Source organism: Leguminivora glycinivorella, chromosome 14, assembly GCF_023078275.1.
Source record: "Leguminivora glycinivorella isolate SPB_JAAS2020 chromosome 14, LegGlyc_1.1, whole genome shotgun sequence".
Lineage (NCBI taxonomy): Eukaryota > Metazoa > Arthropoda > Insecta > Lepidoptera > Tortricidae > Leguminivora > Leguminivora glycinivorella.
This window is the reverse complement of record NC_062984.1, coordinates 13,015,801-13,039,573: the sequence shown is the minus strand read 5'-3', so window position 1 is coordinate 13,039,573 and position 23,773 is coordinate 13,015,801. Positions and strand designations below refer to the sequence as shown.

Below are 23,773 nucleotides of genomic sequence, written 5' to 3'. Positions count from 1 at the left end.
GAGTTAGTAATATTCATACTCCCCGAGTTACACACAATGTTTTTCATCACACTCGCAATGTAAAAAATATGTAAATAGATGTAAAAAAGTTAAGTACGGTACAAGAAAGTTCATTATTCCCTTGGGAGAACGATTTTTCTATAACTCACGCTCCGCCTGCGTGAAATAGCACATTTAAAGTGCGGATGTGATGAAAAGAAACATAACTGTAGTACATTACTGTCAATTCCCACTTGGTCCCTAGAACTCACACTCATTCACACTCGCGTCATTTTCAATCCTCTATCACTGAAAAAAATCTAAAAACCTAAATTAAGTCACAAGAGATCTTACTAAATATTCTATTTATAATGTCATACTTACAATATATTAAAATTCTCTTCATAAACAATAAATAAATCACATTAGTAGTAAACTGTGCATTATTTGTGCTAAATAAATATTACTGGGGCGGCAAGCTCCATATGGGCATTTCCTCTCTCTTCTTTTCTTTTTTCTTGTAATGCCTATCTCTTAACCGGACATCGTCTTGTTTCCTATAATCACTGCTCCTCCAGTCGACAATTTTCCTCGGGGAGCCTTCTTTCTTTCTGTCTTTGCTCTCGTCGAAGTATATTTTGCTTTTGACGAAGAGTTCATTATTTTCTGGGTCACAGAGGGCGGGGAGTAGCTCCTCTTCGTACTGGTCGTCATCTAATTCGGCGACGTCCGTTCTACTGAAGGTGTATGAGTGAGGGTAGTAGTCCTGAAGGATGTCCTCTTGCCGGAACCGCTGCATCTGGATCCAGACGTGAGGTAGGAGCAGTGGGAACCTTTGGAGCCAGTACGTGATGAAGCCGTCGGGTAATTTGCCCAGGCTTTCTCTTATTTCGGGCTCTAGCTCTCGGTAGTGATGTTTCTGCAAAACAAATGATGAAACTATTTAAGGTTTGCATGTTATACTAGGGACTCGTGTGATTGATATAACCTCGTAAAGTCGTAAGATCCATCATACAATAAAATGCTTTTGACTATTTTAATGAACGAAACGAAAAATGTTGGTTTAAAGGCCGAGCCACACCGGATGCGTGCAATGCGCACGCAGGCGGTGTGACAGGTCTTATGAGAATTCCTGTTATACAATGCAGAGGTACGCGCATTTGCACGTCTACGCATACGCATCCGGTGAGGCTCAGCCTTTAATCAAACGAAACAAATAAATGCAATTCTACTTCAACTGAGAATGGTTATAATTATTAGTTACTAGTACCTACTATTTAAGACAGGACCCCGATTCGTTTTCAGATGGCGAAAGGATTTCAATGGAAAGAATCCAAGATGGGCCTTGTAATATATGGGATATCGGTCCTACATCCGATATCGGATCAGATAATGTGAAAACGTGTTTCAAATCGGAAGCAGGATTTACACTTTTTGCTTCAAAGTACAACAGGGTATGAGACAAAATTAAAACAGAGCAAGAAGGTGACTAGGGTAGGGTGGGTGACAGCGAGCACCTTCATCACGCCTCCGTGCAGTATTGGCTGTTTAAAATCGACATTGTTCTGTCGCATAGCGCGTATACGCGTCGCGATCGCTGCGGTGGGCGTGGTACCTTCATTCAATAAACCGAAGATGTTCGTGGATAAGAAGATAACGTACCTTGTTCCGTATGGCCCGCAGCAGATGCGCCACGCGGTCGCCGCGGTAGGTGCGGCGCGCGCGCAGGTCGGCGGCCACGCGGCCGCACACGCGCGCGCGCCAGTCGCCGCGCACCACGCGCCGCGCGCACGTCTCCAGCGGGTGCTCTGTCACCGTGGGACCCAGGCTCTCTACTTGGTCGCTCACGTCCTGAAATTATAGGGACGCGTTGATGTACGACGATTTTTGTAGGGGCGCGTTAAATGATCTGCCTTCTGGAGGCCTGATCAGACCGGTCCAGAAAAAGCGAGGCAATGTGTTCGCGCGACAAACGTCCGAAGAAACCTCGCGCGCTACTTCGGCCGAGGCAAGTCTTTCGCGCTCGCATCGTTTGCCGCGCTAGGACATTGCCTCGCTCGATTTGCGAACCCGCCTAACGAAATAAAAACATTTATAATTGACACTTCGCACTGCAAGTCCTGTCCCCTTTAGTTCTCGGACGTTTTATTGTACGTATTCGGCCATCTTGTGTACATTAGAAGTATAAACAACAAATTTTCGTCTCGCACTAACAATAGGATGGTGCTAATGCTTAGATATGAGCTTTAATTTCTGTGTTTTATTGTGTACTGTTAAGACTTTAATGAAACCAGACTTACCTGTAAGAAGTTGAGTATGGACTGCTTGCCCCAGAACATGGGGTACTTGAGCACGGTCTCACACGGCGGGCGAGCATGCGGCCGCGCGGAAATCATCGCGCGGATTAGGATCTTGGTCACCAACACTTCTTCATGCGGCAACACTTTACTGAAAAAAAAGCACATACTTTTCCCAACTGCTGGCTACTTATCAATGTCATATTGGACAAAATAAGAAGGAATCGGTATATGTTATTATAACTTGAATAAGCTGAAGGAAAGACTATTTTTAAGCGGTCAGTAGACTTTAAGTGAAAAGTATGGAAGCGGTAAGTACTTACTCTAATTGTTCTAAACTATAATCTCCAGTAAGTATATTGGCTTGACGCCTCAGGACGTCGCCGAATGGATGTTGTCCCTGCGACAACACGTAGTAAAACACGCAGCCCAGAGAGAAAATGTCCACCGACGTTGTCTGCAACAAATAATTAATTTATTAGTGGACCAAAAAAATTCTAGCTGTAACTGTCTGACAAATTCAAGTGAACACTGGTCTGTTAGTTCTTACTAGTATGCCTAGTAACCCCAGTGACGCTGATCTCTGTGAGAAGATGGCACGACCGATATTCAGCTTCTTCTAAAGATTATCCAGTAGTAGGCATTGTAGGTTAGGCTTGTGTCGTTCACGAACTATGAACTGTTAGGAATAAAATCCCATCAATGACCGAAATGAACTGAATCTTTCCGTGCTCTGAGAATCGGTCTTTGCTCATTTAGTTCAGTATAGGATCGGCGAGCGCGAGCGGTTTGGATCGAGAACGAGTGTGTGACTGCGCCGACCGAGAGCGAGAACTATTTAGCAGAGCAACAAAAAACGTCAAGTTTTCATATTGAACTTCGTTTATTTACAACCTTTCGGCCCGGAATGTTACTATCTATGGACTATTCGTATCATTTTGACACTATTCGGTCCCATTCGTTCTGATCTTTCCGACCGCAGTGCTCGCTGGTCTGGCTGAACTAAATGAGCAAAAGACCTAAAAGAGCGAACTAGTTCGTGGGAGCGATTGAACGAGATCGGAGCGCTCCGATCAACGAACGAAACGGCACAAGCCTATTGTAGGTTGTCTGTGAGAGACACTTTAGTGTGACAAATGTGTGAGATTACCGTTCCTTCGCCGTTGATCATCTGGGAACGGTATTTATTTAAACTATAGTAAAAAGATGTACAAAAGGCGAACTTAATTCCAGAAGGCATTCTTTACAAGCTAAGTTTCACCAGTTTTAGTCTACCATCAGTCACCGGATCTCCATGAGAAGCTGGCGCGGCCGATATTCAGTTTTTTTTCCAGAGACTGATCATTAGGCATGTCGTTTGTCTGTTATACACTATAGTCTGTCAAAAGTGTCTGGTTACCGTTCGTTCGCCGTTGATCATCTCGGGTGCGATCCAGCCATCGGTCCCAGTGACGCCGGATCTCCGTGAGAAGCTGGCGCGGCCGATGTTCAATTTCTTTGATAGACCGAAGTCTGATATCATGGCGCGGACCTCGCCAGCACCGGTCGGCATGGAGAGGAGAACGTTGTGAGGCTTTATGTCTCTATGGACTGAAACGAAAAACGAGTACACAAGTCACACATGAATCTAGCTGAAAATGATGTACAACAGTAAAGACTGTATCGTTAAGTATGAAGACAACTTTGAGTAGCCGTATTTATTTGCTATTATATTTTTTTCTTATAACAAGCCATGGGCTTAATAAGGCACATAATAAGGTACACATTTTGTCCTAGAAACTCGACGTAAAGCATATGGTTTAGACAGTATTGACTTAATCCTCCCGAGTACCAATTACGATTCCGGACAAATGCTACTAGAAAATTCACAAAGTGCGTAAAAGACGATACGATTGCGAAAAAAAATTGTATGGTGCGAACCTCAACGACACATGATCCACAAAGCAGAATATCTGGACATAGTCTAGCCACTGTTATTTTAAAAAAATAGTTCAGGATCTGTGTATGGCGGCCATTTAGAGAATGTGGCATGGTGCTTACTCTAACTCCGACTTTGATGTCGAATTTGACTATCATACATTGTTTATATCGATCTGGTTTAAGCACTGTTCAAACACCATGAATGTCAATTAGGCTTTGGCCTATGGCTAATTTTTTTATCTGTTTCTCTCATCCTGCTAGCATCAAAAATTTACGGCAATCCGGAACGTTGCTCAAAATTGCGTTTTTTTAAATTATATAAATTCGCCGCATTTATTCTACAAGTACCCAATTGGAAAAATCATGAAGAGGACTCTTAAAGAATATATTTTGGCAGCATATTAACCTTTGTTTGTTGAAATCGTACAAAGAGTCATTGAAATATTCTCAAATTAAGCCAGATAGGGGTTGTCCGAAATTTATTTGCTAGACCTTAATGAAAGTACCATAAAGTCCCTAAAATAAAAAAAAAATCAGACCTTCTTATATCAAATAGTACTTACCAATACCTTAAGATCATACTCTCGGAACATAATAATACAAAATTATGCACATGTCAACATTTAGACGATGTTTGTTTTGTCCTTATACTTAACGATACAGTCCTTAGTATGCTTGGCATAATCAAGTCCCGAGAGTATATCGCGCGCGTAATAATTAGTGAAATTTAATTGTGGAAGCAGGCAATTATGGTCGCGCGATAAAAGATAAAACATCAGGCCGTCCCTATCGCACTATTTGTAACCCGATGTTTTATCATTTATCGCGCGACCATGATTGCCCTGCAGGTGTGTATGAAACCTATAAGTCATATTCATAACCTTATTTATATTCATGACTTCCTCAACTTGATACTCAATTATTTATTTAATTGTTTCTTTTTTGATTGATTATTCATGAAAATTAAATGCGTTTATTATGCTAAAACCACTAGAATTCTACGGATACATTTCCGCGCAACACTTCGCATATAGCAAATAAAACAATTCAAAGTAAAACATAACACGAACCTATATCCATCGAGTGTAAATGTGCGAGTCCCATAGTGGCTTGACGGAGGACTTCCACGGAGTCTATCTTGCAGTGATCTAGCTTCTTCTCTACGTAATCTTGCAAAGTCGCTGAGCACAGCTCAAGCGCTATGTATCTGTAATGTAACAATAATATAAAAATAATGTGACGTCATTTCCAAACTCAAATTGAATTGGGCGGGGCATGTTGCCAGGCAGAGTGATGGCAGGTGGACCAAAATGTTGACCGAATGGTGGCCGCTATCGGATGTAAGAAGCGCCTGGCATCCGTTGGCTCGTTGGGTGGACGACATTCGAAAAACTGCGGGGCACTTCTGGATGAGATTAGCCCAGGACCGGGATAAGTGGCGTACACGAAGGGAGGCCTATGCTCAGCAGTGGGCGATTAATGGCTGAAATGATGATGATGAGAAATAATGTTTAGGACAGATATTACAAATAACTGTTTTTACAGTGAATTATAATTATGGACGGGAAATTAGTGCAGCGCAAGCAAGAGCAATATTCTTACATCATCAATCAAGACTCGTTTTGCACAACTGAGCCTGAGAGATTCAATCAAAAGTATATAAAGAAAATTTTCTTCAAAATTTATGTGATTGACTGACTGAGTATAATTAGCCTGGTTTACACAGGGCGAGCAGATTCGCGAAGCAATTTCTTCGCGCGGGAAACAGCCAATGTTCATGATAATTAAACAGCTATTCGTGCATCGGCCGAGAGTGTGGGCTATTCGAAACCCTCCGCTTTAGAGATTATGAGTGCCCTTCGTCTACATTTCTACTATGTAAAGCTCAATCCGTTCCCGCCTCATTACGTGTGTTTCTTGCGAGTGCAAGCTACATGTCACGTAAGTTACACCGTATGGCTCAACCTCGTAACACAACAATCGGTATTTCGCCACCACACCAGTATTCACATCATTCTCTGGAAGTCTAGAGTCCAGGAGTATCTCACCTGAACTGCTTGTCCCGCTCGGTGCAGTAGTAGCGCACTACATGCGCGTGCGCGTCCGACTCGCGTAGCAGCGCCACCTCGCGGTCGGCGAACGTGAAACACTCTGGTAGAAGACGCTTCACGGCTACCGCTCGCTTGTCAAAAGTGCCCCTAAGAAAAAAAACAATAATTTTAGTATAATCATAACATGAAGTCTGAGAAACACAATCGCATGCGTTGAACATTCATACTAATATTATAAATGGGAAAGTGTGTGTCTGTTTGTTTGTCCATCTTTCACGGCAAAACGGAGCGACGAATTGACGTGATTTTTTAAGTGGAGATAGTTGAAGGGATGGAGAGTGATATAGGCTACTTTTTGTCTCTTTCTTGCGCGAGCGAAGCCGCGGGCAAAAGCTAGTATAAAATAACCGCGAGCTTAAATTGTTTGACCACTTTTCTTTTTAACTGTTTGACCACTTTTCTTGTATGTGTTTTGCATTTCTTCTGTCTGTTACCCTCCGTGAATCTTTCTCACTTGATGGTCTCATCGGAAGATCAGCGCTGGAAGTCACCAGCAACACGCTGAGATGAGGCTATTTCGTGGCACTTCATTACTTTCTGTCTTGTTATTATTATGTGTATTTCGTATTGCCTGTGTTCACGAATAAATGTTTATTCTATTCTATTCTAAATTGACAAAAAACATTAAATTATGTCTGTTATTTGATATTTGCCAACTTTTTAAATCACGTTGTTAACCATGCGGGAAACTCCGCATTCGTTATCTTTGTGACGGTGCATGAATGCCTCATTGATAATTTATTTTCTGTCGTTAGTCGATTTCGTTCTATAGCTTGAAGCCAGAACAGAAGAATTAATATTGCATTGACTGCCATCTCTCGACACAGGGTTAAAACATGTTAAAACCCTTTAGCACAACTTGCCTTCTCCCGCGCGAGTCCGCACATCAAGCGCGACTTCAAGTATGGACTCGCGCGCGACAAGGCAAGTTGTGCTAGAGGGGCTGATATGTATTAAAATTGTTAAATATTTATATTAGCGCCATCTAGCCGAAGAAACTAAAGAGGCGTAGTTCCAAGGTACGTTGTTTCTTAGATTTTATTTATCTTATACAGAGTTATTATCTTTGGCTTCCAGCAATGTTTTGTTTCCTTCTGTACTGATAACATTTTATCAAAGATAGTCAGCCATAGTGAACGGATTAATTCGATTAACCTATTTTAATTACCAGAAAGTAATTAACTGGCGTCGAATATTGATTTAGTGGTTTTTGCTTGTGGCTTCTTATCAGAGCATGCAGTAGGTAATTATGAAATGTATTATTACGTAAGTTGTTTACTATCAGGCGGGCTGCTTGTTTGCCATTAAAAAAAAACAATGTACAAATAAGATACAACCTTGACAACTTGCTTACATTTGGCAGCTGCTTTTAGCCCAAATAGAGTATTTGAAGAGCAAAGAGCGTAAATTTTTTTAATAGGTAATTCTGTTAACTAAACATTCAATTTTCATTATTGTAGAAAGTTTACAATTGAAGGTAGTAGTTACCTGTTATTCCACTGCTTACCATGGAGTATTTAGAACTGCGAGAACCGCCCTGGGATAGTAGAACTGACCTGTACACAAAGGTTCCCTCGCAGCCCTTACCTAGCACGTGATCGGTCCTGAAGGTGATACGCCCGATCTTGACCTCACCATCTCCCAGTTCTTCCAGCTGGCCAGTCACCTCGTCGATTGATGACGTGGAGTAGTTAGAACCGCGAGAACCACTCGTAGATATTAGAACTGACCTGTACACAAAGGTTCCCTCGCAGCCCTTGCCCATCACGTGGTCAGTCCTGAAGGTGATGCGCCCGATCTTGACCTCGCCATCTCCAAGCTCTTCCAGCTGCCCAGTCACTTCCCCGGTTGATGACGTGGAGTAGTTAGAACCGCGAGAACCACTCGTAGACATTAGAACTGACCTGTACACAAAGGTTCCCTCGCAGCCCTTACCTAGCACGTGATCGGTCCTGAAGGTGATACGCCCGATCTTGACCTCACCATCTCCCAGTTCTTCCAGCTGGCCAGTCACCTCGTCGATTGATGACGTGGAGTAGTTAGAACCACGAGAACCACTCGTAGATATTAGAACTGACCTGTACACAAAGGTTCCCTCGCAGCCCTTACCTAGCACGTGATCGGTCCTGAAGGTGATACGCCCGATCTTGACCTCACCATCTCCCAGTTCTTCCAGCTGGCCAGTCACCTCGTCGATTGATGACGTGGAGTAGTTAGAACCGCGAGAACTACTCGTAGATATTAGAACTGACCTGTACACAAAGGTTCCCTCGCAGCCCTTGCCCAGCACGTGGTCAGTCCTGAAGGTGATGCGCCCGATCTTGACCTCACCATCTCCCAGTTCTTCCAGCTGGCCAGTCACCTCGTCGATTGATGACGTGGAGTAGTTAGAACCGCGAGAACCACTCGTAGATATTAGAACTGACCTGTACACAAAGGTTCCCTCGCAGCCCTTGCCCAGCACGTGGTCAGTCCTGAAGGTGATACGCCCGATCTTGACCTCACCATCTCCCAGTTCTTCCAGCTGGCCAGTCACCTCGTCGATTGATGACGTGGAGTAGTTAGAACCGCGAGAACCACTCGTAGATATTAGAACTGACCTGTACACAAAGGTTCCCTCGCAGCCCTTGCCCAGCACGTGGTCAGTCCTGAAGGTGATGCGCCCGATCTTGACCTCGCCATCTCCAAGCTCTTCCAGCTGCCCAGTCACTTCCCCGGTTGATGACGTGGAGTAGTTAGAACCGCGAGAACCTCCTTGGGACAGCTGTTGGAATTCGCGCGCCTAAGGACAAATAGGCAATTGGTTATTGAGCGATCTTCAGGGGACCCACTGACTATCAGTTCGTATAAAAATGGGCCTTTGGGCCTGTCGCTGTCGGTTCATAGCCAATAATCACAGCACCGAATAACTGACTTTAGAATAGATCCTGATTCGAAAATGAGAGCTTTTGAATTCGTTTGCTGACGATATATGATATTCGTCATCATCCTCCTTGCGTTATCCCGGCATTTGCTACGGCTCATGGGAGCCTGGGGTCCGCTTTGACAACTAATCCCAAGATTTGGCGTAGGCACTAATTTTACAAAAGCGACTGCCATCTGATGACCTTCCAACCCGAAGGGTAACGAGACCTTATTGGAATTAGTCCGGTTTCCTCACGATGTTTTCCTTCACCGAAAAGCGACTGGCAAATATCAAATGACATTTCGCAAATAAGTTCCGAAAAACTCATTGGTGCGAGCCGGGGTTCGAACCCGCGACCTCCGGAACGAAATTCGCACGCACTTACCGCTAGGCTACCAGCTCTTCCACTATATGATATTCGCATGACATAATATTTTGAAGGAGGTAAATCAGTTTAGTTTTTATCACGTTCACTGTCCCGTGCCATCGCGTATGGGTCACGGCAAGCCGACAACAACAAAGCCGTAACGTTGTAAGTTCAATTTGGAACAGTGTAAGTTTTTTTGTTAAATTTTTGGTTAATTAACAGGTTTTATTTTATTTTTTACTTTAAGTTGTTAAAACAAACCTGTCCTAATATTATAAAAGGTATATATAAAATGTTTTAAAATGAATCATAAAAATCAGGTCACGAATGTGCCATTTACAATATTTATTATTTTAAATACTGCCTTTGTAGGTGGACTATTATAGTTTTAAGAATTTATGGTCATAAATAAAGAATGTGTAGATAAACTGGTTACAGTGGTTACGTGTAACTAAATATATAATTTAGGTACATATTTTTACGTCAATTGTAGTGTTTTATTAAGTAATATTTAATATTATATGACGTTGAATGACTTGTACCTGTATAATAAATGCGAATATTTCCATCCTACTGACACAAGCATTTATTTCTTCAACTGAATTATCTTATAGTCTCTATCTCAACCTTGATATGCGCTCCTAATAATACTGGGAAAACTCGGGAAGTAATTCATTGCGATTGTACGTTGGTAATGTTGATATGTTTTCATAAATTCGTAGGAACTCTAGATTTACTCAGAATTATTTGTACTTTTAAGCCTCATACATGAAAGTTGAGGTTGTGGATACATATTTTTGGCACTCTGTCCGCATCTACATATACCTATTGAATACATTGACTGTACTAAATAACTCTGAGTTGGTTCCATGTTATAAGTAAGTAAGTAAGATCTTTATTGCAAACCATGGTATTTACATAGATGTTACAAATTGTGGACAGTTACACATTATTTCCAGTGTGCGTAGCCGAATGCACAAAGTAATATCTGTTTCGCAGTTATCTATCTCTATCGCTCTTGCGTATTGGCGCGACAGACCTAGACTCCATTTCTGTCGGCGTCTGACGTCGACGATTGCCATTCGGCTACGCCGACAGACGTCCGATTAATAACACGATATTGATTTTACATTTGATTTGAATGAATACTTATTTATTCGTTATAAAATATAATGTGCCGAATATTATTTATTACATAATATAAAACGGAATATGAAAAATATGTTCATAGTTCATACAGTTAGTCGAGCGAAATAATTTATTAACAATCTGTGTACAAAGCAGTAAATTAAATGACGCTTATTATTACGTAAATCCGATAGCATTCAATAATGAAAAGTTGACCTTTATTTTTCAGTTGATAGAGACCGGATTCAAATAGTACACAAACATTATGCAGCGCGTACGACATATTTGTATGCATTCCTATAAGGTTTAAGGTCTGTTTCGTAACTGCGAACATAACTACTTAGGTGATAAAGCTTATCTTGTAATATAAATAGGAATTCCCGACTTGGCAACCATAACATATAACGTATGATAACCAGCAATATTGGAGATTAACATAAATGAATAAAATATCCATTATTACACAGATTGACTGTGTCCCACGGTAAGCTCAAATAAGTAAAACTTGTGCTGTGGGTAGTTACAGCGACGTATACAAAATATAAATATTTTAATACATAGTAAGAATCCATGACACAGGAACAAATATCTGTACTCATCACACAAATAAATGCCCTTACGACTTTCAAACCCAGGACCACAGCGTGAGCAGACAGGGTCACTGATTTATTAAGTCAGACCAGTCGTCCAACATCCCCACAACACATATAACTCGGATTATATAATGTCTTTCTACTCCCAGATCTGAAATATATATTTTTTTGTTTGGTCAATTTACTTAAATGGGTTAGCTTTTTTCTAAAACACAGATTACGTTCCTAATATCGTTTAATAATTGAACATTGGTATAGAATGTAAAAACGAAATGTAACACGCGTGGATTTTAATCATTCTATCTGGGCAAACAATGGTGCAAACGGCCTCCTAACCGATTGGTACACAAACATCTGCGGGGAATGCGTGTTAATGTCAACTCGTCACGTTCTTTCCAAATTCAACCTTAACGAGAGCAGAATATAGTTGTTCATAATGCGTTTTACGATTTACCGCGATCTTTCCAGATTTCTAAGAGACGTAATACGTAATTTATGTTGTCAATATCGATAATGCCTTGATGTTAACTTTATCAGATGGGGCTACACCAATCATTTTCTAATAACAGATCATTATCTAAAAAGTAATCATAACATACCTGATACCGGAGATACCAAAACATGGTGATGACTAGTCCAACCAAGATGATAAGCGCCACCTTAAGTGCCTTATTCTCTTGTTGATGGAGCCATATATATCCTCGCTTGTACCACAAATCTGGCCTAAAATTGAAAGTGAAGCCTTCAAATAGTTCCTCTGTTTGAACAGACACAGACACTTGCATGGAGTTCTCGTTTGTTTCATTCTCCACGTCATTTTCAGTTTCTGATATTTGGCCATTTATCAGCTTTATAGCATCATTGTCGTTTTTGAATAAGAAGTTTGTGTTGGGTAATGTCGGCGACCAGGCGGTGGTTAATTCTGGTACTTTATAGTGTCCGAGCAATAAGTATGGCGCTGAGACGTGGACGTTCAAGTCATTTAGCTTGTAATGTACATTTTTGACGGGTTCGTATGGTTTTTCTGTATTTTTATTTTCTGTGGCCGTTGGTCCTTCGAGGAGTAGCGGTTGCGTTTGTCCCGTGGATATAGTTATAGTGTTTTTATCGACTAAAGACGATAAAGCGTACAGGCCGTGATTGTGTTCACCGACGTATAATGTTGGGCTGAAATGAAAAGGGATTATTTTAAACTTTTATACACAACAACACTTACTAAAAGCCCTCATACAAGCAACACACGTCTGAGTACAGTTAAAGTTTAACGGTTACCGATAAGAACGATTTCTAATTGTTCCTTTATGCTAATACAAGTTTAAAATGTCATGAGGACTGAAAAATACCAAGCTTTCGCTTTTGCAATTCTACATACATATATTATATGTATGTTATATATTGCAGATCACAACTCATAAATTACTTCTAATAGTACTTGATTGTAGTCACGCTACGCAGCACACGCCACAATAACAATTTAATACAAAAAGATACATTCGTATTGATATAGTAAATAACGATTTCTAGAGTAGGTACTTACTACAACTCGATGTTAGAATTCTTTATCCCCTGTCCATTGCTCAGAGTTGTGGCATCTTCCATGATGTGGTCTAGGGTGTCATCGCCAATCGAGTTGAAAGGGACGGAGATAAGGCCTTCCCTGTCTAACAGGTAGGCGGCGACCACGGGAGTCTCGAAGTGGTGCGACCACACTAGGTCGCCGGTTTTGCGGTCGAAGGACATGACGCGACCGTTAGATGTCGATGTGAAGTGGATGATACCTACAATTAATTAAAATGTTGGTTCAGATAATTCAGTTTTTCGGTTCGATCCAATGGCCGACCTTGTGGTGCGTGTTCCAGAATTTAAGATTGTGACGTTTGGTTCTCAAATAAAGGGAGACTTTCTAAGTATGTCTGAAATGTATAAGTCACCCTAGTATGCTTCGAAACTCCTGGAAGATGCCTCGGCATTCCCAAGCACATCTCGACATGCTTCACGGCACCGCGAAAAAATACTGAAAGCAATTTCCGATAGTGGGCATCGTGCTTTAGTGACACTATTATAGTTTTACCTATATTTATTTAAACTAAACGAAACTCTAGGCTATTTCATTTACCTAGAATAATTTCAGTAAATAAAGGTGTAGCAAATGGATTACGAAAGGTCTTTGCGATAAAGAACCTAACATGGCGATGCGGGCTAAATAGGTTCATTGAACGCGTATCTGGCCGGTAAATATTTGCACGCAGGTAAAGTGTAACAAACTTTGTCCTTGTCTGGTCTATATTTGGATACAAAGATGTAGTATCTGGAAGTGGTGCTGAGGCTGCCTTCATTCTCATTACGTACGCGTGCAATTCAATGCATCTTCAGTCATTTTGTTTCTGGAGTGTGTGCTTAATTTACACGCAACGGATATTATAACTAGTCTCTGTTTCATCGTTAACCGACCAATTTATGTCTTTTAAAGATAAAGAGATAAAGATAAAAATTCGTTTATTGCACATAAACAATTGCTGAAGGAAAAGTTTACATCCATTTGTGCATAGCCTAATTATTATTAATACAAGTTTCCAGGGGGCACTAGGCTAGGCCTGTACCGCGGAAGACCAGTATTGTTTTTGTATGTCATGAAAGTTAGAAAAACATATTAACTATATAATTAAAATAGACGCAATTGTCTTTAAATCTGCAAGTACCTACACTACTACCCTTTGATAGGTATTTGGTATCATCTCCTTCAAGCGGCGATAAATAGGTCAGGGGTAAATAGTCCATTAAAGCTTATTATTCGGATATCAAAAGTTTGTCTGAGATAGTAAACCGAGAATACGAGTAGGTATATCGGTAGCAATACAGACGTAGCATTAATACATAGGAACGCTTATTAAAATGCACTCTATATTTATAACAACAGCGCAATGTTTAATTTAGCACGTATCTTATTATAGTTCAAAGAACCTGAAATATCGTGTCATGCAGAAAAATATTAGCAGACTCGTTTTTAGGGTTCCGTAGTCAACTATGCCAGCCATGTCTGTCTGTCCGTCCGTCCGTCCGTCCGTCCGCGGATAATCTCAGTAACCGTTAGCACTAGAAAGTTGAAATTTGGTACCAATATGTATATCAATCACGCCAACAAAGTGCAAAAATAAAAAATGGAAAAAAATGTTTTATTAGGGTACCCCCCCTACATGTAAAGTGGGGGCTGATATTTTTTTTAATTCCAACCCCAACGTGTGATATATTGTTGGATAGGTATTTAAAAATGAATAAGGGTTTACTCAGATCGTTTTTTGATAATATTAATATTTTCGGAAATAATCGCTCCTAAAGGAAAAAAAGTGCGTCCCCCCCCCCTCTAACTTTTGAACCATATGTTTAAAAAATATGAAAAAAATCACAAAAGTAGATATTTATAAAGACTTTCAAGGAAAATTGTTTTGAACTTGATAGGTTCAGTAGTTTTTGAGAAAAATACGGAAAACTACGGAACCCTACACTGAGCGTGGCCCGACACGCTCTTGGCCGGTTTTCTTCACCTCAAGCCGGTGACGATAAAACCAGCAATATAAATATTACAGTTCTATTCTTAGTATAATGAAAGCGGTGGACGATTCAGATCCAGTTTAATATACCTAAAGTTAAAGAAAATATGGCATTTTTTATAAATATTTGTTATTTTCTCTTACAAATAAATCTATTCAAGTTAATTTCACGCTGCATGCTTTGAAATAATTAGTTATTGACTTATGCAGTTATGAAATGGAAATGGTTAGCGTCGATATTTCTTCAATTTCTTACGTAATAATTACGCTTACGCTATAAATTAAAATGTGATTTATTTAAAGTCTGATTATGATTTTGAAAATGTCATATGATTCTAAAATAAAATAAATAAATCAAATAAAGCGAACGAACTTAACGAACAAGGATAAGTGACAGACATTCGAGATAATGGTTGAAGTCAAACTGAAATTAAATATCAATAGTAACTATAATTATTATCTATTGGTATCTCTATATCTTTCATAATAAAGTTATTATCTGATTCTACTTTTCTCGTCGTAATCGAGTCGTAAAAAGCGATTTTACTCACCGTAATCATTGACCATCTCCTTGCCCATGGCGAGCGACGAGTAATCGAAGAAGGTGACATTCCACTTCTGATCTTCATGCTTCGAGTCGTGCATGAGAATGTTATATTCTGTGCGTGCGACGTAGATTCCCCGCTTTTTGTCTGAGAAGCATGTGTCCGCTTCGTCGCTATTAAAAATCTTTGCCTTGTCGAAGCCTAGAAGAATATTAAGTTCATTATAACCGGCAAAATTCAAAAACCGCTTATCGTAAAGATAAGTACATATATGTATGCCAAGAGTGGCCCTGAAGCTTAAGTAGTTTCATGTGCTCTGCCTACCCCTTTATAGGATACAGGCGTGATTGTATGTATGTATGTAAGTACATATAGCACTGACCACGTAGACGTAGTCAATGAAATTTCCGAATGATTCACAACGAATCCTTGTTTCATCATTTATTTTTAAAATGACAACACTCAAACTGTGCGTTGCGTCGCGAGTCGCGACGCCGTAGGGCGTCGATGGATTATCCTAGGGGCGTCATGAGATGATTTACGTACATTGGCTGGGCTGGTACCGCGAACATCGAAAATCGTAAATTTCGAGAAACCTCTATTGCACTTACCTACATATTGGATTTCTTACATTATATTGCCGTTTCTAATAAAAATTATAAATATTAGTTTGCATTATTTTTATAGGTACCTTTTTACTAGGCTAGTTCTGCAATAATTGATAAGTTCCTTATTAGCAAGGGGTAGATGGCGTCGCAAAAAAATTACAAATTACCAAGGGCGTCACAGTTATTAAAATAAGTTTGGGAAGCGAAAACTGTACCTGAAACATGTTCCCGTGAACCAGTCAAAGGATCCAGAATGAACCACGTGTCACTCTTCTTGCCCGTGTACAGAATGCCCTCCGTAGACCTGCAGGGGGCGTTGGCGACAAGCTCCGGTATCGTCAGGGGCATCTTCTTGAGCATCTGCTGGTCGCCCCGCGGCCCGTACATGTACAAGAACCCGTGGCGCGGGTCCGGCAGGAACTGCGGCATGAGACCGTCATGCTGGTTGGGGACTTTTACGACTGGTTCTGCAACAAGATATAACGCTATTTTTAAAACAAAACTAAACAAGACCCATTTATTGGTACAATAAATTACATGTACATATGTTCTTGAACCATATAAGTGGGGCTTAATGTCCTACTCGTACCTAACTCTATGACCGCCAAAGAAGGCCACAGACGATCAAGGCGTCAGTTAAATACTACTAGAATAATACAAGTACCTATACGTAGGTATTCCATTAAAATGTAAAAGAGCCCTTTTTATAATAAGTATGTACTACCTATACAAAACAAACAGGCAGCGTTTGCGACACGAAAGCAGTTACGTTTGTAACATTCTCACATAATAATTATATGAACGTACATGTAAATGGGCGGGTCGACACATTGCCATACGATGATACACACCGTGTGTATAAAAAAGAGATCTTGTCCATTAACCGTTGACTGCTGACTGTTTAGCATAAAGTACCTACTACCAGAGAATTTAGACTTCAGCATGTGATATTTGCATGAATCAAAATGTATCAGTAATGCGTAGTACAAAAATGTGAAAATTGCATTTTAACTAACAACATAAGAAAAGACTTAAGTGACATGACTGACGTCATAATGTCAAAGTTACTTATTTCACACATGAGTGCAAAACTATGCTGCGCTAACACGTGTAGTAACTACATTTGAACTATCTTTCAATTATATTCCTTATCTCCATATGATATGGAACATAACTAAATGAGGTTTCGCATGTAACATAATGTATATTGTATATAATTATAGACATCTTCGAGAAGCTGAGAGTAAAATTATGACAACGAGGTACGTGACCCCGCTTATATAATATCAGTTAGCAACAACAATGTTTGAAATAAGAACTGCATAAACAATACACGAAAACAGAAATGTCGAAATAACTACATTCAGTATCACTACACCTTATATCACAAAGTCGCCAACCGCGTCTGTGTGTTCGCAATAAACTCAAAAACTACTAAACAGATTTTCATGCGGTTTTCACCTAAATATGAATACAATGATTCTTGAAAAAGGTTTGTTTTGTTTTAAATTGATTGAATAACGATATTTGTTATTGAAGTCGGTAGAAATGGCGCTGCCCAAGGCCCAAGGGCTTTATATAATCGAATACGCTGCCCATACCGATTGAGATATAACAAAACAATGTGTGGTGAAATTTTACCTCATATATATGCCTACAAAAAAGTCCGTGATGGTGTACGTTTAACTTTTACGGATAACTTACTACCTATCACAATTCTTACGTAGGTAGCCGGGGCGGACCGCCAATGTCGAATTTGACAAAGTAATTTATCGATCGTCCAAATGGCCCCACAAAAAAAATGGTCACAAAAACGTTATCTAAAATCAACATAACTGAACATGAGGCAATGACTAATAATGATCTATATTTGATTACTATTACTCGAAACCATGAAACAGACTGCCACATGTTCATATTGTTATTTAAATGTTAAGATAACATTTTAATAGAGAAACAAGTGCATTTTACTATCTAGTGACTTTATAAGTATACCTATAATAGTTTCTACTATGTGTGACCTAGTAAAATGTGTAGTGTTAGTGTTTAATGTAAATGTAGTTATAGCATATAAATATATGTTGCCACGCCCTAATAGGGTCCATGAGCACGTATACCTACTTTGTAACATCTTATAACACCATGGATGCAATAAATATATATGAATATGAATATAAGGTCCTTTTTAACTAGTTCATCTACATTTGTTGCTTAATTCCCCCAAGTATGAAGCTTACGCTGGGCTCTTAAGGTTGTCTATCTTGTGGCACGTAACTTATGAAGTTTCTAGGAGCATCTAAGAACTGGGTAAAGTTTTACTGTATCAAATTTTTTTCTATGTTTACTACAATTATTACCCTGATAGAAAAATAGGAACTACCCTTTCCAGGCAGTTTCAGGGTAATTGTCTCAACAATCAACACCTTAATAGTAGTCTACATACCTAATTAGCAACTGAATTTATGTGGTATGAATGTCAATTGAAAAAGCGGAACATGATCATTTAATGACTCAAAAAGCAAAATATGAAAATAGATTAACATCATAGAATATCAAGGATATTATTTGATCTGGTATTTTCTGTATATACATATAGATAACTTGTTATCAAACATTAACTATAAATGAACTAAAACTCTGTTATCTGTTTATTTTAAAACCATGGATGGGATTAATTTTGATAAAATATGATTTTTATTGCATGTTTAGTAAGTATAAGAAGATTTCTCACCACCAGTTACTGAAGCATAAAAATGTTACATAAATTATTGTTTTTTTTTTAATGTCAAGACAGTTGTCCTTAATGAGTAACCTTAACACAGAATTCACTAAGTAGTTTTAGGGTTCCGTAGTTTTCCGTATTTTTCTCAAAAACTACTGAACCTCTCTTCTTCCTCCTACCCTTATCCCACGTTATGTGGGGTCGGTACAACATGTCTTTCTCTTCCATTCTCCCCTATCTTTCGTCATCTCAACACTCACATCTTTCTTTCTCATGTCCTCTTTCACACAATCCATCAATCGTTGTTTGGGTTTACCCCTCCCTCTCCATCCATCAACATTCATCTCCAACATTCTTTTGCCTATATGACACTCATCCCTCCTCATTACATGACCGTACCACGCCAACCTGCCACTCCTCATCTTTTCCGCCACAAAACTACTGAACCTATCAAGTTCAAAATAATTTTCCTAGAAAGTCTTTATAAAGTTCTACTTTTGTGATTTTTTTCATAATTTTTAAACATACGGTTCAAAAGTTAGAGGGGGGGGACGCACTTTATTTTCCTTTAGGAGCGATTATTTCCGAAAATACTAATATTATCAAAAAACCATCTTAGTAAACCCTTATTCATTTTTAAATACCTATCCAACAATATATCACACGTTGGGGTTGGAATAAAAAAAAAATCAGCCCCCACTTTACATGTAGGGGGACCCACCCTAATAGAATTTTTTACCATTTTTTATTTTTGCACTTTGTCGGCGTGATTGAAATACATATTGGTACCAAATTTCAGCTTTCTAGTGCTAACGGTTACTGAGATTATCCGCGGACGGACGGACGCACAGACAGACATGGCGAAACTATAAGGGTTCCTAGTTGACTACGGAACCCTAAAAACAAGTTTGCACAGTAACATGAAGGTATTTTTACACTATGTCACATAATTAACATTGAACACTACCAGAAAGTCAAGTGACGGAATAAAGTTCAAATAGTAAAACAGCTAATTGTTAGGGTCCCCCCACATCTAGCGTCTCGCGAGCGTAGCGTCGAGCCAACTGTATGGGCAAAGCCTGACGCCGCGTCGACGTCGCGTCGACGCGGCGTCTTTTTCCATACAGTTGGCCCGACGCGACGCTCGCGAGACGCTAGATGTGGGGGGACCCTTAATCAACAAGCAGATGGTAAAACAAAAATATTGTTGACACAGGTGTCCCTGCCATAGCATAATGTAATATTAAGCTGTTATGTATGTCTGATGTTTTTATCAATGTTTTAATCTACTGTTCTAGAATTTACCTCACATTACACAGATACTGGGCCACTTTTTAGTCACCTCATTTCAATGAAAACATGATTTTATATATGTTATATTATAATATAATATAATATATATGTATTATATTTTAATGAGCAATTCTTGTATATTTATTTATATATTCTGGCCATTTCGGCAACCGCTCTAACGATTTCGCTGAAATTTGTTTTGTAGGGGTTTTCGGGGTGAAAAATCGATCTTTGTCTTAGGTCCCGAAAAACACGAATTTTCGTGTTTTCAAACTCCGAGCGAAGCTCGATCGGCCAGGTACATTATGTACATATAATAATAAATAGGATTCACTGTAAAATAACTCACAACGCTATGTCGACCCAGGTGTACCTGCCATAGCATAATGTAAGCTGTTATGAATGTCTGATGTTTTATCAATGTTTTAATCTACTATTCTAGAATTTACCACATTTTGTATCCATTTCATTAATTACACAGATACCAGGCTGCTTTTTAATCAGTTTGTTCCAATGAAAACATGACCGTACTATAGTAAATAGTATTATGCAATTTTCAGTGTAAATTAACTCTTAATGCATGAGTACTGAATTGCAACAAAATTTAAACAAATAAACTATTTTGAAGTGTACTCATTTTTCTTGTGCAATTACTGAAATATAAATCAGCAATTCCCGATAAGTTTGTACATTTGGATCATGTCTCCGATTTGGATAAAAATTGGTAGGCTGATAGAGTGCATGATGCTGAGCAAGATCCACTACGTTTCCCAAAATGTCCCTAAGTTGATTGTATGAAACTTTCCTTTTTTGTTACCGAAAATGTGTAGAAATCTGGTAACAAAAAGGAAGGTTTCATACAAACTACATATAAGAATTTATATATATAGTTCTGAAAATATAATTTGAATGTTTTACTATTAAAATATACTCTACTAAATTACGCTCTACTATTAAATTATATTTCCTGAACTATACCTAATTTAGTATTTTGTGACTTATTAGAGATCTCATATTTGATGTAATTCATAATTTTTTTTTTGTGTGGTTACTAAATACGGCAGGAATACTAATTGAAATACATTTCAATTAGTATTCTTTTATTATATATAATAAATTGATGACTGGTGAGTCAGTTGCGGGACTTCGGACCGTCAACATCAGCTCCTGAGGATGCCTCGTAGAGAGGCGAAACACGTGTCGAGTTTTGTATTTTTGGTGGTGGGTTGTTATATTTATTTGCGTATTTATTTTTATTTTTGCGGTGGGAGGGTGGGAAAATTAATTGCATGTAAAAAATACGCAAGTAATTATAACAGGTTAGCACTGATTGACTTGCACGTTATCTATTCGCGGATTAGCAAAGGAAAGTTCTAGTTTACGATTAACATGGATTTCCGCAAAGTAACGCCTGATTCCATCGATTAATTATGTATGTGAAATAAATGTTTCAATAATTATTATTTTTATTGTTAATATAAACTAAATTTTTCAGTTGAATTATTTTTCTTATTTTCACAACATTAAGCTAAGATTTTTTTGTTGTATGCTTTGTTTTTAATTATAATTTATGTATGGCTTTAATTAGTGTTATATAGTTATGTATGAAAGAATGTATGGTAAAAAGTAATATTTTATATACATTGTGGATAAATCAATTCCCACATTATATGAAACTCATATGTAAGATCACCGTATTTATTTATATATATTTTATTTATATATTTATGCATTTAGTTATTTATCTTTATATATGTATGTTTATGTATAATATTTTATTTTTTTTGCCTATATTGTGCGATAAGTTTATTTCTTCGAATTTGCTGACACCTACTGACATTATATAAATTTATCAATTTCCGCTACCTTAAGGTTGTCTGGAAGAAATCGCTCTTTAGCGATAAGACCGCCTGTTGTTTACCTTTGTTCGTGTTTCTTCCTTGTTTTGTATTGTTGTATTTTATCAAGGTGTGCAATAAAGAGTATTGTATTGTATTGTATCACCTACCTCTCATATATTTCAAAATAAGCCCTAGAGAACAGAACAAGATTTATTAATAATGCTTAAATTGCCTGTGAGTTCAATCAAGTCTCGTCCGAGCCAGTAAAGATTCCACATTTAAATTTATTTTAACCTTAATATCATTAAAACTGAAATAAATTACACATCTGAAAGAAAAAGTGACCAAGGCCTCTAGTGCCTGAAGCTGGAATCGAACCAGCGTACAGCTTAATATCATTGTTGGCACGTTTTATGAAGACAATGGATCAGTGAGCCCTACATTTTTCAAATTTGCTGCCTGTTCTTGCAAATTGGTTGACTGTCTCTACTGGGTAAGTTTATTGTTCATAAACTTACTTCAGTTTCCTTCCATCAGTGGTAAAAGCATATACGCACAGAAAAAACTATACTTACAATCATATAAATAAATAATAATAAATAAATATAGGACATTCTTATACAGATTGACTGAGGCCCACGGTAAGCTCAAGAAGGCTTGTGTTGTGGGTACTCAGACAACGATATATATAATATATAAATACTTATATACATAGAATACATCCATGACTCAGGAACAAATATCTATGCTCATCACACAAATAAATGCCCTTACCGGAATCGAACCCGGGACCTCGGCGTAGCAGGCAGGGTCACTACCGACTGCGCCAGACCGGTCGTCAAATAGGATTTATAGATAAATAGGATTTTATCATTATTTCTTCTCTGCTATATAATGAGGTCTTTAATTAGAATCCTTTCAATAATGTTATACTTATTCAATTCAGTGTCTATAATAACATTCTTTGATTTTGTTATGGATCATAAAACATGATGAAATAATTCTACAATTCCGTTCCAAGTAAAGAAAAGTGTTAAGTTTCATAAGTAACTACTTTTAGCCATACCATCTTTGAGTTTCCAAATAATATTTCCAGAGTGGGGCTCCACGGCCACCATGCCGCCTCCTAACGTAGCAAACAACAGGGGCCGGTCATCACGCGCGCGCGACAATTCTGTGCTCTCCTGCAAAACAACACTAATCACAATCACCACATTCGAATTTAGCATATAGCTATTTCAATTACTAAATGCCTCAAGTAAAGTCAAGTAATCAATGCGATGCACTTGGCAACTCTCACGAACCTTCGATTCCTTGTCCACTATAGATCCGAGGCCATAAGACCCGAACACAAACAGTGTTATAAACAACAAGCTCTTCATCATGTTCTATTTCATTACACCTTAGTAAACACAAATATATAATCACATTATTTTAGACGAAAACAATGAAACAAATCTTTTACAAAAGAAAATATTAGTCATGTACATGTTTTGGCCACAAGTTCGACGGAAATAATGTACTTTTGACATTGACAGCAGTGTTGTCACATACAATTTGAACAAAATGGTAGACCAGGGTGAAAAAATAGGTAGAAACTGGTAGAATTAGAAACGAAAAATAGGTAGATCTACCTGTTTTAATACCATCTAAGGTAAGTCCAGTTTTAATGATTAAAAATGCTTCTAAACTATTAAAAATATATTTATTGGTTTACTTGGTGAGTTCTTTATGGTGTTTATACATGTTTTTGTTAAAATATTTTAAACACAAGCTAGCGTCTCCGAGAGCTGCCACTGTCAGGCTGTCAGAAGTGTCAGTGTCATGTCATTGTCAAATGACACTGTCACTGTCACTACCAGGCTGTCAGTGTCAAAACTGTCAAACATCAAGATTTTCAAGCTGACAGCCACAGA

The 23,773-nt window shown here is 38.6% G+C and overlaps 1 protein-coding gene across 1 annotated transcript; it reads right to left on the bottom strand.

The window, feature by feature from the left end:
- Positions 1–199: 199 nt before the first annotated feature.
- LOC125233176 (serine/threonine-protein kinase/endoribonuclease IRE1) lies at positions 200–23,386 on the bottom strand. Its single transcript, XM_048139065.1, has 14 exons — positions 23,162–23,386; positions 22,924–23,041; positions 16,217–16,468; positions 15,400–15,594; positions 12,838–13,078; positions 11,900–12,467; positions 8,908–9,089; positions 6,245–6,394; positions 5,267–5,403; positions 3,676–3,866; positions 2,600–2,733; positions 2,280–2,427; positions 1,642–1,830; positions 200–898 (listed from the first exon to the last, which is right to left on the bottom strand). Exons 1-14 carry the CDS (start codon positions 23,240–23,242, stop codon positions 443–445), a joined length of 3,042 nt encoding a protein of 1,013 aa, XP_047995022.1. The 5' UTR covers positions 23,243–23,386; the 3' UTR covers positions 200–442.
- Between the last annotated feature and the right edge of the window lie 387 nt (positions 23,387–23,773).

Bases quoted from the DNA above. Each gene is read 5' to 3' on its own strand.
- LOC125233176 (XM_048139065.1), bottom strand. From the start codon at position 23,242: ATGATGAAGAGCTTGTTGTTTATAACACTGTTTGTGTTCGGGTCTTAT. The intron at 15,595-16,216 runs GTACAGTTTTCG...ATATTCTTCTAG, and splicing joins TTCACGGGAACATGTTTCAG to GCTTCGACAAGGCAAAGATT. The intron at 6,395-8,907 runs GTCAGTTCTAAT...TTTTTTTCTTAG, and splicing joins GAGGGAACCTTTGTGTACAG to GGGCACTTTTGACAAGCGAG.